This window comes from Zygosaccharomyces rouxii (assembly GCF_000026365.1).
Source record: "Zygosaccharomyces rouxii strain CBS732 chromosome G complete sequence".
In the NCBI taxonomy this organism is placed as follows: Eukaryota; Fungi; Ascomycota; class Saccharomycetes; order Saccharomycetales; family Saccharomycetaceae; genus Zygosaccharomyces; species Zygosaccharomyces rouxii.
In genome coordinates, this window is record NC_012996.1 from 412,910 (window position 1) to 427,476 (window position 14,567).

General features: G+C 40.4%; 7 protein-coding genes across 7 annotated transcripts; 3 read left to right on the forward strand and 4 right to left on the reverse strand.

Moving 5' to 3' along the window:
- Positions 1-10: 10 nt before the first annotated feature.
- Positions 11-751, reverse strand: IBD2 (Ibd2p; the record flags this gene model as incomplete). Its single annotated transcript, XM_002498174.1, has 1 exon — positions 11-751. One exon carries the CDS (start codon positions 749-751, stop codon positions 11-13), a length of 741 nt encoding a protein of 246 aa, XP_002498219.1.
- A 273-nt stretch (positions 752-1,024) lies between these two features.
- RIA1 (GTPase RIA1) lies at positions 1,025-4,297 on the reverse strand (the record flags this gene model as incomplete). The annotated part of the gene is made up of 1 exon (XM_002498175.1): positions 1,025-4,297. One exon carries the CDS (start codon positions 4,295-4,297, stop codon positions 1,025-1,027), a length of 3,273 nt encoding a protein of 1,090 aa, XP_002498220.1.
- A 495-nt stretch (positions 4,298-4,792) lies between these two features.
- Positions 4,793-5,737, reverse strand: CHS7 (Chs7p; the record flags this gene model as incomplete). The annotated part of the gene is made up of 1 exon (XM_002498176.1): positions 4,793-5,737. One exon carries the CDS (start codon positions 5,735-5,737, stop codon positions 4,793-4,795), a length of 945 nt encoding a protein of 314 aa, XP_002498221.1.
- Positions 5,738-6,633: 896 nt separating this feature from the next.
- On the forward strand, positions 6,634-7,023 carry RPL42A (60S ribosomal protein eL42; the record flags this gene model as incomplete). Its single annotated transcript, XM_002498177.1, has 2 exons — positions 6,634-6,637; positions 6,707-7,023. 2 exons carry the CDS (start codon positions 6,634-6,636, stop codon positions 7,021-7,023), a joined length of 321 nt encoding a protein of 106 aa, XP_002498222.1.
- Positions 7,024-7,572: 549 nt separating this feature from the next.
- Positions 7,573-10,071, forward strand: CBK1 (serine/threonine protein kinase CBK1; the record flags this gene model as incomplete). Its single annotated transcript, XM_002498178.1, has 1 exon — positions 7,573-10,071. The coding sequence occupies one exon, from the start codon at positions 7,573-7,575 to the stop codon at positions 10,069-10,071; it is 2,499 nt and encodes an 832-aa protein (XP_002498223.1).
- A 658-nt stretch (positions 10,072-10,729) lies between these two features.
- ZYRO0G05236g (uncharacterized protein) lies at positions 10,730-11,548 on the reverse strand (the record flags this gene model as incomplete). Its single annotated transcript, XM_002498179.1, has 1 exon — positions 10,730-11,548. The coding sequence occupies one exon, from the start codon at positions 11,546-11,548 to the stop codon at positions 10,730-10,732; it is 819 nt and encodes a 272-aa protein (XP_002498224.1).
- Positions 11,549-12,670: 1,122 nt separating this feature from the next.
- YGP1 (Ygp1p) lies at positions 12,671-14,080 on the forward strand (the record flags this gene model as incomplete). The annotated part of the gene is made up of 1 exon (XM_002498180.1): positions 12,671-14,080. One exon carries the CDS (start codon positions 12,671-12,673, stop codon positions 14,078-14,080), a length of 1,410 nt encoding a protein of 469 aa, XP_002498225.1.
- Between the last annotated feature and the right edge of the window lie 487 nt (positions 14,081-14,567).

The following is a 14,567-nucleotide window of genomic DNA, read 5'->3' on the forward strand; positions in this document are numbered from 1 at the left end:
GAGCAAATAACTAACGATTTCTTTTCCGTGAATGCTTGTTCTTTCGTTCTCCTTCTCTCGGCAGATTGTCGTAACGATTTACCCTATTGTACCACTTTATCATATTACGTGGTGGTTCACCGAATACCATACAGTATTCACAAAATAAACATACTGGCCTCTTTTCACTTATTAACACTGAAAAGTTCGGAGGTCGGCTAGGTGGGTCACCATAGTCTTTAAATGTCCCTGCAGTCTCGCAAATTTCCCTTTCATTAGTTTTTGACTCTGGTATCTGTTGTCTCAATTGCTTTACTTTCTGTATCCTTTGTAAATTACCCATGGCATCTTGAAGCTCTAACAAGGATTCACTTTTCGTAGGTTGCGCAGATTGGTCATTATTAGTGTGATTTTGATTGACAACCGCTTGTAATCTTCCCTGGGCTTCTTTCTGTAATCCGTTTGGTAACACAGATTCTAAGATTTGTGATATGTGCTCACCAATCTTGTCGGGTGTACCTGTAATTTCTTGCGTACCATAATCAAATATAACATCACCTTTATCAACATCAAAGTGTAATTCAGAATCATCCACCGGAGTTGCAGTTTGTCCAATTACCAGTTGGTCTTCGCCATGGCCATGGCCATCATTTTGAGAGATTGCACCATTACTTGAGAAATCTAAGTTTTGCAAAAATTTAGAAACATCAGGTTGCATCATTAGAGCCTCCTCGTTAGTCAACTCAATAGAAACATTTGTGGAAGATGTCATATTTTTTTTTTTTTTTTTGTAATCAATTTCTGAGTCTTAACACTAAAATTGTAAGATAACTATAGTCAGATATACACACACTTGATTTCACTTTGTAAATATCTGATCTAAAACATACAGGCCTCAAAGCCCATCGAATCTCATAGATCTTGGCAATAGAGTTCATCATGTAGATCATCCAGGTTTTCTTCAACAGGATGATTGTAATAATGGGCAATAACAGGTCATTAGGTACGTACACACTATTAATATGAAAAGTTATACAACTAGCCGCTAATTCTTCTTCAAAGTACGTTGTTTCTCCGCATTTTGAATCACTTTCTCATCCACAAATAAACCCTTACGTCTTCTTACATTGTTCATGTGTCTGCGTGCAATATTTTCCTTATCAGCGGTATCACCAAGCTCTTCCAGTTCTTCTTCTGTCGTGGGCACCCAGAATGGATCTAGATCGATACATTCAAAGCCTGCAAATGCTAGTTGAGGTTGTGCAGCACCTGAAGTCTTTTTACGAATATCTTCACTGAATCCAAAGGCTTCAACCACTGGTAAAATGGCTTGAATTTGAAAAAATGGTGTACCTTCCTTCATTTCTTCAGATTCAATTCTACCACGTCTTTGCTGAACCACACTGTAAACTTTACCGAGAACTTCCACTGATGTTTGTACATCACATGTGTATACCGCCCACATCATACGGGGAGACCAATCGAGGAAACCAGCATGGATTACGTCCCTTACAGAAGTGATGAGTCGACCTGAAATATTCACTTTATCTTTCTGGTATTGTGGATCTTCAATAGAGTTTATCTCCTCAGGGCTCATCTCTACAATATCTTCTACTACAACGCACATACCTTGAACAGGTTCTCTTGCTAATGGACCTTCATTGACTGCGAGTTGGAAACCGTTGATAACAGAGTCTGCAAATTCAAATTTAGGAGAAGATGAATTGGCAAAATTACCTAACAATTCCTTCTCAGAGATAATGATATTGGGGCCAACCCTCTTCGGACCAAATGACGCAATCTTAGTTACATTATCACCAAGAACCTCTGCTAAAGACTTATCTTCTTTAGTAACATCTTTCAATTTATTGAAGAAAGATTCTTGGTCTGAAAGTTGAATATTGTGGAAATTTTGAATGATGGACTGATGGTCTGCCAGGAATTTTGTCGTACTTTCCAATAGCGGCAAGGTCTTCAATTTCAATTTATAAGGGCCCTGAAGCAATTGTTCCACACCTCTTCCCAATTGAGCATCTTTGGGAGGATTCATCTCCGAAGTATTCAAAAAGGTCTCTCTGTAGGGAATTACAGGTTCTGAACTCGTCAATTCAATTCCTGAAAATCTTTCACGTAGATCTTTGAGACATCTTTCCAAATGCAATTCTCCTGCAGTACATAAGATTTGCTCACCGTTATCTTCCACATAGGTTTGTACGCAAGGGTCTGCTTGTTCTAACAGTTTCAACCCACGTACAAGTTTATTCATCTCCATGGGGTTTTGAGGTTCCACCGCAACACGGACAATAGGGAAAGTTTGAAAGTTCACACCTGCCAAGTTGATACCACGAACTCCCTTTTCAATTAAAGTACCATTCTTTAGGATCTTACCAGCTAAACCGCCAATCCCCACAATATTACCTGAAGGACAGGATTCCAACGGAATTAGTTCTTTACCCATGAATAGGTACAAGCTCGTTATAGTGACAGTTTGAATATGTTCGTCAGGGTTTGAAGGATCATATTTGGGACCCAGGATTGCAATTTCTTGACCCACTCTCAAAGTACCGCTATAAATTCTAGCAAACGCAATCAAAACTTCGTCTCTTTCATCAAAAATATCTTCTATTGGGTCTTCTGTCACTTCCTGTCCGTTAGCAGCATTTGGTTCATTCGTGGCAAATGGATCCTCCTCTTCATATTCAAACATAGATGCAAGTGGATCGTTAGGATCCACACTTGGAGTGAATTCTGCAGCTAAGGAGTGGTCATTTTGGAAATCAGCATCGTCTTCCTCATATTCAAATTCTGCTTCCAAAGGAGCTTTAACTTCAGACTTCTTTTCTCCAGAGAAATTGATCTCTGGAGTTATAACAGTATCCTTTGCTCTTTGGTAAAGTTCCTCTTCTTCTTTCTTACCATCATCGCCATTAACATTGACCTTTGAGAGTTTAGCCTCTAATTCAGCTTGCCTAGCAACCTTCATAGCTGCTTCCCTTGCCTCTTTAGTTCTTCTAGCAATTTCATCCTGTACTGGATCTCCTGCACTTTGAATCGGAAGTTCATCCCTAGGAATAGATAATATTTTGGAGACGTATGCACTAGCGGGTCCATTTCTGTCACATTGTTCCATGGCGCTTAACAAGCGAGGATCGACCTTTTTGGTATCCTGCGTGTTGGGTAGAATTGTATCTAACCTATCAGCTTGAGATTGTAAAGGTGATGGTAGCTTCTCAATAACGGTTAACAGGATAGCGGTACTGACAGGCAACCATTGACTCATAATTTTCCTCAAAAGTTGCTTGTCATCCTTAGATGAAAGATCACGAGGCAGAACATTGATACCGAGAGTTTTTGTAATCTTTTCGATGACTTCCAAGTTTTTGGAAACTGTTACATTTTCATAGATTTTCCAGATGTTATCGAGGATTAATGAGACGAAAAGTGGCTTTAAAGATCTACCTTTTAACCCTTTGTTATTGGTGATTTTTTTAGTCTTTGGATCCATGTAGAAATCCCCCCAAAGCACTTTTTGTAAATTATCTCTCTTAGCTCCCAATTTTTGTTCATAAAATTTAGCCATTTGACTGATGCTAAATCCCCAACCGTCAGTGGCAGATGCAAAAATAATGTTGTTGTTAGCTGGATCGAAATAAATATCCGAATCATCCTTCTCCACATATTGAGCATCTGAATTTTGTTCTAATTGTTCTCTGTACGAATAATCATCCAATTGTCTTTCACCCGCAAAGAAAGAACCTATCACAGAATTAACTTGTTCTATCAATTTTGATAAATGCACATAGGCCTCCTGTGGGGTAAATTGTAGTTCTACTATCAATCTATCAATTTTATTGAGCACCAGAATAGGTTTTAATTTCTCTGTCCAACATTGTCTTAAAACCGTCACCGTTTGTGAACATACCCCTTCAACGACATCAACTAATACTACTGCACCATCACATAGCCTAGAAGCTGCACTAACTTCACTAGAAAAATCGATATGGCCAGGGGAATCGATTAAATTGATTAAATGTTCATTAACTAAGGGATCACTGGACCCTTCCTGCTTACGGAGCACTCTGAAATACAGAGAAACTGCTGATGATTCCATGGTAATACCACGGATTTGTTCATCTTGTCTTGCATCTAAGTAACGAATCTTACCGGCCATTCTTTGGGAAATTATACCATTAGAGGCCAATAAGGAATCTGATAACGAAGTCTTACCATGATCCACATGGGCCATAATACAGATGTTTCTAACACTCGAAGGATCATTTTGTAATCTAACAAAAGTATTGGAATCGACTCTAGGCATCCCTGAAAATTTAATAAGAGTCTATATCCTCTAAAACCCTTTCTTGGTTGTTCTTGTTGTTCTTTTGCTGCGGCTGCAATTTTTGAACTTCTAAATCCTTTAACTACTACACGATGAAATTTAATACATAAAAACCAAAAAATCCAAGGATCTCGAAATAACGAGAAATCCTATACCTTTCCCTTGACAAGATTCGGATGAAAAAGACTTCACCAGCCAAGAATGTTGTCAAGAATATCACCAACTGTCCCGATTGTGGTGGTCCATTACAAAAATGTCTGATCCAACAGAACTATGCTATTGTCATCTGTACCAAAGAAGACTGCCCGTACCCTTTCAACCAAAGGGAAGTAATGGATAACCTTGTGTATGTGTATGATTCAGATATCATATCAGTGGCGAAACAACGGTTATCTCGGGATTGAAGACATTTACTTTTTTTTTTTTAGTTTTTTTTTGTTAAAAACCAAACTTCTTTATTTCTTTAACTGTATCCTATTTCAAAGCGTTATTATACACTACCCCGTCCTCATTGTGAATTGTAACACTGAATTCTAAGTCGTCATCAGTAGTCATATCCCAAATTTTGTAAACCATCATCAATGTAAATAGGTTACAAAGGCTCCCACAGAATAACCCATCAATATAATGATTAGCGCCCATGCAAACTTTATCAGATACTCCATAAACTAATACTTGGCCTGCCACGAAGAAGAAAACTCCTAGCATAACTGCTCCTGCTACCCAAAGATTTTGAACCACAAAGACTGAAACTAACAATTGGCATATGGTGTAGACAACTAACATTGTACCACTAACCACATAAGTAATAATAAAGAGCGCCAAAGTATGAGTCTTGTCAATCTTACCTGTTGTCGTCGCTGTCTTAAAGGTTAAGATTGCCACTAAGAAATTGGCAACAAACCCTAGAAAAGCTGCACCTCTGGTTAGAAGCATTGATTTCTTGGTACCATCTTCCCAAAGGTTAAATCCCAAAAATGCATTAACTAGCAGATTCCAACAACATGCACCTGCAAGACCAATTTGAATTGCAACAAAGTATGGATAAGAACCTGAACCTGGTGGTGATGCCCCCGTATTAACTATCAATGTGAATATAATCATCAATAGAGCTAGTTGGAAAAAATGCAGATATTCAGCTCTACCAATAGCAGTAAATTTTTGTCTAATATTGTAAAGAATCACTAGTAAAACACCTAAAGCCCCAATGTTAACAAATGCATTCCCAACGTTAAATATCATAGTATTGGCCACATCAATAGATCTCGCATAACAACGAGGTAATATACCTGTATGTAAATTTTGTGGATTAAAATCATGAATAGTAGTTGAGTTAGAAAGAATCAAATGGCTTCCAGATTTAATCACGGAGCACAGCGGCAGTGGAGTCTTCGAACATATGGTCTCGAAATCGAACATGGTTTAAAAGGACACTCGATTAGCCTCTCTCGTTTTTTTATGGGTGACAGAATAATAAAAATATTAGTGCCTTGATCCCCTTTCTTGCTCGAAGTTGTAAAGAAGACTGTTCAAATAATGGATTTGATCTACAGTTTCTTCGGCTTACACGTTGTATCAGATGTCTAAAGATAGATCTGTATTGGTTGGCGTTACATTTTCGCGTCCTTTGTGAATTTCGACTTATTTTTCTCGAAGGGTCCAAGGAGGGTAATGCCTGTTGAAAAATGGGAAAACTGAAGAACAGTAATAACCAGATGATTTAGCCGCCAAGAAAAAAGAGTGTTGGTACATATCGAGCTTTTCCCAGCATACCGGAAAGTGGTTCCATTTGCATTCTTGTACTTACTTACATCCTGGTAATATGCACTCTTTTAATTATGTGCCGGCCGGTGTTTTTCTCCCTTTAAGTTTTTCTCCCCGTCTCTCGCTTAAAAGGAGCAGTATTCAACGTGACTTCTTTGTGACTGTGCACCCATGCATTCGGAATAAAGTTTTTAAATTTTTCAAAAAAATGAAATAAAATGGAAAAACGTTTTGCGTGTGTCACATCCAAAGACACCCAGTCTAGGCAGAGCCATCCCGCCTAGTTCTCAGGTGGGATTACGCGGTCCTCGCTCCCAATCGGCGCTGAGTATTCCGCCTAACCTTCGGCATCCGCCTTGCAAACTCCCCACTGGCGCCCACTGGGAATCCACCAGTTTCGGTCTGGTATCCGTCTGGCAACTGTCCCTGGGAACTCTACCTGCCCGGCCTATCGTAGCCGACGCACAGACTCATCTCATCTAGATATACTCAAAGGCCCCCCAAATTTCAACAACATTAACACAACAAGCCAGTCAAGCTAGATCATCGCTATGGGTATGTGCAAATGATACAATAAGGTGTGAAATGAATTAACGAATGAAATACTAACGAATATTTGAATAGTTAACGTTCCAAAGACCAGAAAGACCTACTGCAAGGGTAAGACCTGCCGTAAGCACACCCAACACAAGGTTACTCAGTACAAGGCTGGTAAGGCTTCCTTGTTCGCTCAAGGTAAGAGACGTTATGACCGTAAGCAAAGAGGTTTCGGTGGTCAAACCAAACCTATCTTCCGTAGAAAGGCAAAGACTACTAAGAAGGTCGTTTTGAGACTGGAGTGTGTCCAATGTAAGACCAGAGCCCAATTGAGTTTGAAGAGATGCAAGCACTTCGAATTGGGTGGTGAAAAGAAACAAAAGGGCCAAGCTTTGCAATTCTAAGCGTGCGTGTCGTCGTTTTGTGTGTACGATATATGTATTAATTGCCTAATTGCAAGCAAAGTTTTTTCGACATATACATTATTGAATCACAGTAATAGTATGGGATAGGATAGACGCTGATTCCTCGGTATACTATGTAAAATCAGACAGCGGATAGATAATAGTAAATCGGAGGAGTCTCTCATTGTTCCGTCTCATATTGTAGTCATCTCACGATTTATTTTTTTTTTCGCTTTGTTCACTCTTGCATCTTTTTTCCTCTTCCTTCTCTGTGAGAGAGCGAAATTTGATTCCTTAAAGGAAAACCTTGAAAAACAACAAAGGTTCATTTCATTTGATCTACAATACCACGAGAATTCAAGGTAACTCTTTTGAAGGATCTGAAATTCCTCGCTGGTGGTTTATCTGAAACGATAAGCCTTTCAAATTTGCAAGAACTACTGTTTTTACCAATCTTCTTTACTTCCTTTTTTTTAAAACTTTCTATTTGGAATAAAAGGTTGTTTTCCATTCACATACGCATAGAGTTTTTTAAACTGTTACATTGCAATGTTTGGGGAGAATCCATATGCTCAGGCGTACCAGAAGCAATCACAGCAGCAGCACCAGATGCCACATCAGTTTTCGCCACAACAACACCAACAACAACAACAACACCAACAACGTTATCCTGATGACATGGCATCTATTTCAAGACCCCCTGCAGCTACATTTAGTAGTAACTATATGAGACTTCAGGGTTCACATCCTTCACTTCAAGAACAATTACAAAGAGATCAGCAGCAGCAACAACAGCAGCAACAGGGCATGATGCCTAATGGTTTTACAGATGTTCCATCTTTGGGTTATCCGGCAACTCCACCGACACAACATAGTTATATGCAAAATAGCCCGTTGATCCATTCACCTCCACCGACAGCAAGTGGACTTTATATGCATAAGAATAATTCAAGAAACCAAGTTGCTAATAGTGGTAATATCACCCCTCAACATTCGATTCATGGAGGTCCTCAATATTCTCCAAGTCAATTTTCACAAGATTCAGAGCATTTTATAAACAGTAGATCAAGCAGTCCTCTACGTTACCATTCACAACAACCACAACAACATGCATTTGGTAGTTATGGATCACAAGTACCTCCACCAATGGGATATAATTCTGGACAAGCAAGTCCCGTCAAAAGTATAAGAAGTTTACATCGAGTTCAAGCACAAGCACAAGCTCAGCAACAAGCTCAGGCTCAGCAACAAGCTCAGGCCCAGGCTATAGCTCAGGCACAAGCCGCTCAGGCCCAAGCCCAAGCTCAAGCCCAAGCTCAGGCTCAAGCTCAGGCTCAAGCAGCACAGGCTCAAGCAGCACAGGCTCAGGCTATAGCACAGGCTCAAGCCGCTCAAGCACAAGCACAAGCACAAGCTCAGGCACAGGCACAGGCTCAAGCACAGGCTTACAGACAAGGTATACCGCAACAACAACCACACGCTTTTCAAGAAGCTACACAAGGTAGCAGTACATCTTCTAGTGCGGGTTCACCTGTGCCTAATTACATGTATTTCGAAAGAAGACCAGATTTATTGAGTAAAACTACACAGGACAAGGCTGCAGCAGCTAAACTTAAGATTGAGAATTTTTATCAATCATCCGTGAAATATGCAATTGAAAGAAACCAAAGACGTGTCGAATTGGAGTCTCAACTAAGCATGCAAGATTGGTCAGATGAAAGGCGTAATCGTGAGTTGTCATCTTTGGGTCGTAAGGAATCTCAATTTTTGAGGTTGAGAAGAACAAGATTATCATTAGATGATTTTCATACGGTTAAAGTTATTGGTAAGGGTGCATTTGGTGAAGTTAGGTTAGTACAAAAGAAGGATACGGGTAAAATTTATGCAATGAAAACACTTCTGAAATCAGAAATGTACAAAAAGGATCAACTGGCTCACGTTAAGGCAGAACGTGATGTTTTAGCAGGTAGTGATTCGCCTTGGGTGGTTTCCCTTTATTATTCATTCCAAGATACTCAATATTTGTACTTGATCATGGAGTTTTTACCAGGTGGTGATCTAATGACGATGTTGATCAGGTGGCAATTGTTTACCGAGGATGTTACCAGATTTTACATGGCAGAATGTATTTTGGCTATCGAAGCTATTCATAAATTAGGGTTTATCCATAGAGATATCAAACCAGATAACATTTTAATTGACATTAGAGGTCACATCAAACTGTCAGATTTTGGTCTTTCCACAGGGTTCCATAAGACTCACGATTCAAATTATTACAAAAAGCTTTTACAACAAGATGAGCAACAATCTCAAAATGGTGGTTTACCAAAGCCAGGCCAATTAGGTGGTAGCGGTGATAATACTGGTAATCAAAATAATCGTCAAACGATGCTAGTAGATGCTATCCATCTAACTATGTCTAACAGGCAGCAGATCCAAACATGGAGAAAGTCCAGACGTCTAATGGCCTATTCTACCGTAGGGACACCTGATTATATTGCACCTGAAATTTTCTTATATCAAGGTTATGGACAAGAATGTGATTGGTGGTCATTGGGAGCGATCATGTATGAGTGTTTGATCGGTTGGCCACCATTTTGTTCTGAAACTCCACAAGAAACTTACAGAAAAATTATGAATTTTGAGCACACTTTACAATTTCCTGATGATATTCATATTTCTTACGAGGCCGAAGATCTAATACGTACCTTATTATCACATGCCGATCAAAGATTAGGTCGTCATGGAGGTGCTGATGAGATTAAACGTCATGCATTTTTTAGAGGTGTCGATTGGGATACCATTCGTCATGTGGAAGCTCCTTATATCCCTAAATTGAACTCCATTACCGATACCAGATTTTTCCCAACTGATGAGTTGGAAAATGTTCCTGATTCACCTGCAATGGCTCAAGCTAATAGACAAAGGGAACAAATGATGAAACAAGGTAATGGCAATGGTAATAAACCACCAGTCAAGGAAGATTTACCATTCATTGGCTATACTTATTCACGTTTCGATTATTTAACACGCAAAAACGCTTTATAGATTGACGAATTTTTTTAAAGGAGCATTTTATTCTTTGTTTTCTATTCATCCATTTGTCGCCTAAACGTAAACTTCAGTTGAGGATTGTGATTTACGCCTATTGTAGATCATTGCCTCAAAGGAACATGCATTATCCAAGAAAAGTGAACGATATAGTGAGTTTTCCTCCATGGGATTGTGTGTAGCACTCACCTGCTCATCTTCGTAGAACAAGGAACGGCCGAAAATGCCTTGACGTTTACAACGCTAAGATCTCTAAAACGAGAAATGAGCAAGTGGATGAATACCTTAAACACAATAAAAATAAGTATGCATCTCACAGAACAAGACAAATACTTTTAAAATAAGATCGAGGTGTCGGAACAGCTGATTCCTAATGGCTCAGAATTCACCACCAGGCGCCCAGCAACGTCCTTCTTTCTACACCGGCAGAGACATAGGGATCACAAACCTGTAAAAACAAAGTGTAACCCCACCAATCCGCTAGCGATTTGATGTTACTGAGTTGTGAATAAAGAAGACACAAATCATAAAATATAAAATTTTTTTCATCTTTTATATACTCAATCAATGTCCGGGTAAACACAGGAAAAATTTTCTGCGTAACATTTCCTAATAAGTAATAAACTTACAAGAGCGAAAAATAACGTCTCCGCGGCTAATCCATCTTGGACCTTTCTTTCTTACTCACTTTGTCCCTAGGTGGTAGGGCTCTGTAAGCAACATAGAATAGCCAACCAAACGAAGTAACCACCACAAATATAACAGATTTGTATGGTTCAGGGACGTCTAGGAAAGGATAAGGATACTTTTGACCGGTAGATGTATCTATCAATGCGCTCAAGTAGGATTTGTAAGCCAAACCGACAGCGGAAATGATCCCCCAGGATTGAGCTAATCCGATTTTGAAACGTTCAGATGCATCTGTGAAATAGTAGTCGCTCAACATGTAAAGAATTGGTAATAGATGGATGGAAACATCGATGTGAAGTGGAACTGGTGATTTCCTCTTAGCTCCTTGGAGAATTAAACCGATGGCAAACAGACGAAGGGGCCAATAAACTGTGGCTACAACAGATTCTAAAACCAGTGCCAGAGGAAGCGTCACATGCCTGTTGATCAATGTCAATAGAGAAAGTGCACATCCATCAGAATCAGGGGAGTCATCCTGTTGCTGCAATCTCTTCTCATTCGGTTCTAGCTTAAGGTCTCTCAATTCCTCTGCAGAAGCTATGGCTCTAGCGTATGCCTTCTCCTGACGCTTCTTTTGAGAACGGTGCTTTTTAATACGTTTGGCTACGTGTGAGACTATGGTCACCACATTATGAGAAATGGTAGCAGCCAAAGAAATGTTCGTTAAAAACTGTTTCTGGCCAGCTTGTGCCAATGATGGTGGTAGTTTGATGTGCGTGCACCGAATGAGACCGTACGAAGAGGTGATCAAAGATGCAACGTTGATGAGCAGCGAACGATCCATGATAAAGTCGATGGCAAACTTAATCCACTTCTTTTGCTCTTAGCTTCTTTCTAGACTACAATTATCAAGAGTTAACTTTCGAACTCTCATTCTCGAGTATGATCTTCTACTAGGACTAAGTAGGCTCGCCCCTCCTTCCCTCATCCCCTTTACTTCGGACGAGAGACTCGAGAAAATCGCCGGGTAAGAACACAAAACGGTTCATGTAATGAGTCAACCTCGAGCAAGACTCCCTTTATAAGCCGAATGGGAAAAAGGCAACCCTCAAAGCATACGAACAGGCTCAATTAGTAACACCTAGAGTGAAGGACATACAAGGTTTTGCTAGAGATTTAAAATGCTTTTCTAAACAAACATCCCTTCTCATTTCAGGTTGATTTACTGCTTTTCCTCGGTGAGACTATACGCTTGTTTGCATTATCACAGAAAGGAGTAAATTACAAAAAAAGCTTTCCAACATGTGTGGAATGTGATCACCATGGTATTATGTTCGAAGCCTAATTTCCCTGTGCGTTAATATCCCAAGAAGGTAGTGACGGAAATGTGCAACAATACACTACGTTAATCATTAAATTTTACCCTTTGCGTCGTTAAGAAGTTGTACATCTCCCTTTAAGTTAAGGCTTTTTCCAATTAGGCTTCTTAATGCCTCAACGAAAAAGGATTGAGTGAAAAGACTCCGATCCACTTTCCGCATTGGCCCTGCATCTGCATGACAACAGCAAAAGAGCAAAGTAACTAATGTCAAAGTCTCTCTCGCACCAACTTGCGATCCCAATTGCGGAAATTGGGCTAATAGAGTTGCAGTGATTTTCAAAGAATTTTCAAACTTTATTGTTCGGGGGGATCCGGCCGATTCTATATGATCCGTTTTGGGGAAAGTGAGTGCTTATGTGGGAAAAAAACTCTAAGGGGACCGCCCAAAAGAATTAGTATTATGAATTTACTTTTTTCTAGACATCTCCAGAAATAAAGATTTGAAAAAAGATATAAAGGGAGCGGGTTAGTAGCGGTTGTTGTCGACCTTTTCTTTCTATATGAGAGTCTAGTAAGAATAACATACTCGCGGCGGAAATTTAGTTCTAAAAGAGTCTATTTTTGACAAAAGGAATTATATCAATAATGAAGTTATCAGTTTTAGCCACCGCTTTGGCAGTCTGCTCAGCAGTTCTTGCCAACCCTGTGAACCCAGCCCAAGATCTTTTGCACAAACGTGTCGATAGCGCCAGTGCCGTCGGCGGCTCTGCTGCTACTACTGCTGATGCTGCTGCCGGTAGTGCCAGCCCCGTAAGCGGTTCTATGCCTGCTACTGCTACCACCCCTGCAGTTGTTAGTGGTAGTGGCATCGCAAGCTCCATCTCACCATCCTCTACTGGCGGTGTTGGTAGTAATACAACTGCTCCAGCTGCCGCAGCCGGTTCTTCCAACACTACTGCTCCAGCTGCCGCAGCCGGTTCTTCCAACACTACTGCTCCAGCTGCCGCAGCCGGTTCTTCCAACACTACTGCTCCAGCTGCCGCAGCCGGTTCTTCCAACACTACTGCTCCAGCCGCTGGTGGTTACTCAAACACCACTGCCGCAGCCGGTTCATCCAACACTACTGCCCCAGCCGCTGCAGCTGGTTCTTCCAACACTACTGTCCCAGCCGCTGGTTACTCTAACACCACCGCTGCGGCAGGTTCTTCCAACACCTCGAGCGTCCCAGGTAAAGTCGTTGTTTTTGTTACTGGTGGTACTGTCGGTTTGAAAAACTCTAGTGATGTTAGCATCATAACCCTATTCAACTCTTCTCAAGCTCTGAACATTACCCAGCTATATTCTTTGGCTGCTCGGGTCAATGCTACTTTGGGTCTCGCAACTACTCAAAGCGTGGTTATTGTTTCTAACGAAGAATCTCTAGAGCCACTAGGTATCTTCACCTCCTTACTGTTCAATACCGACAAGCCTCTAGTCATTGCTCAAAATGGTGCAGTCGGTGTCCCTATCGCTAAGCAATCTTCTTCTTCTGCTCGTGGTCCTTTGGTCATTGGTGACAACAAGTTGATTTACCCAGGTGTATTTGCTCCATCTGGTGATGATTCCTCTTCTTGCGCTGCTGTAGGTATTGCTTCTGATTTCACCAACGCAACTTGGTTCTTTGAATACTCTGTTCCAGCATTAGTTAGTCCAAGTTCTGTTGTCAAGCAAAACTACTCTAACTTCACCAACTACAATATTACCAATACCCCTGTGGTTCCAATCATCTACGATGGAGATTACTCTAGCCAATTGATCTCTTCTTTGCCATCAGCCTCTGGTTTCGTCGTTGTTAGCTCTGGTTCTAACTCTACTTTATCCACCGTTCGTAACAGTTCCTCTCCAATCGTTTTCGCTGAAGCTGGCTCAAGCTTGCGCTACGTCGGAAAGGAAGACGTTCCATCAGGAACCATCCCAGCTGGTTATTTGTCTCCAATTAAGGCTCAGATCTTGTTGTCAGTTGCTGCTGCTAACGGCGTGAGGGACCAACAAGCCTTGAGTTCTCTGTTCCCATGAACCGCTGACTAGGAAAAAAAAGTTTTATTGTTCCATTTCCTTTTGTTTTTTCGTTTTTGTTCATTCACTGTGATGACACTATACCCTTCATTTTCTTTTCTTCTCTTCTTCGTTTCTTCGTTCAACGGGTTGTTCTACTTTTAATTCTTTCTTTCCTTTACGTTTGACACAAACGTTATCCTTTCATTTAATTTTCATTTTATAATGATGACAGGGTTTAGCCAGTAGACCACCCTTCTGTATAAGCTTCAACAACGTCTATTCGTTGTACATCGAAGTTACCATACCGGTGTAGGTAAATAGTTATTAATATTGAATTAAAATTGAATTAAGATTGACAGAAATAACATCTTGATCAGATGACTTAAATTTACGCCGTAAATCTCATGAATACTTCCCAAAGAGGACTTCCACCGGACCCTATCCCTTTTAGGTAATAATACAAACGGAATTCTTTCTCGCTATCAGTAATAATTTACACTATCAA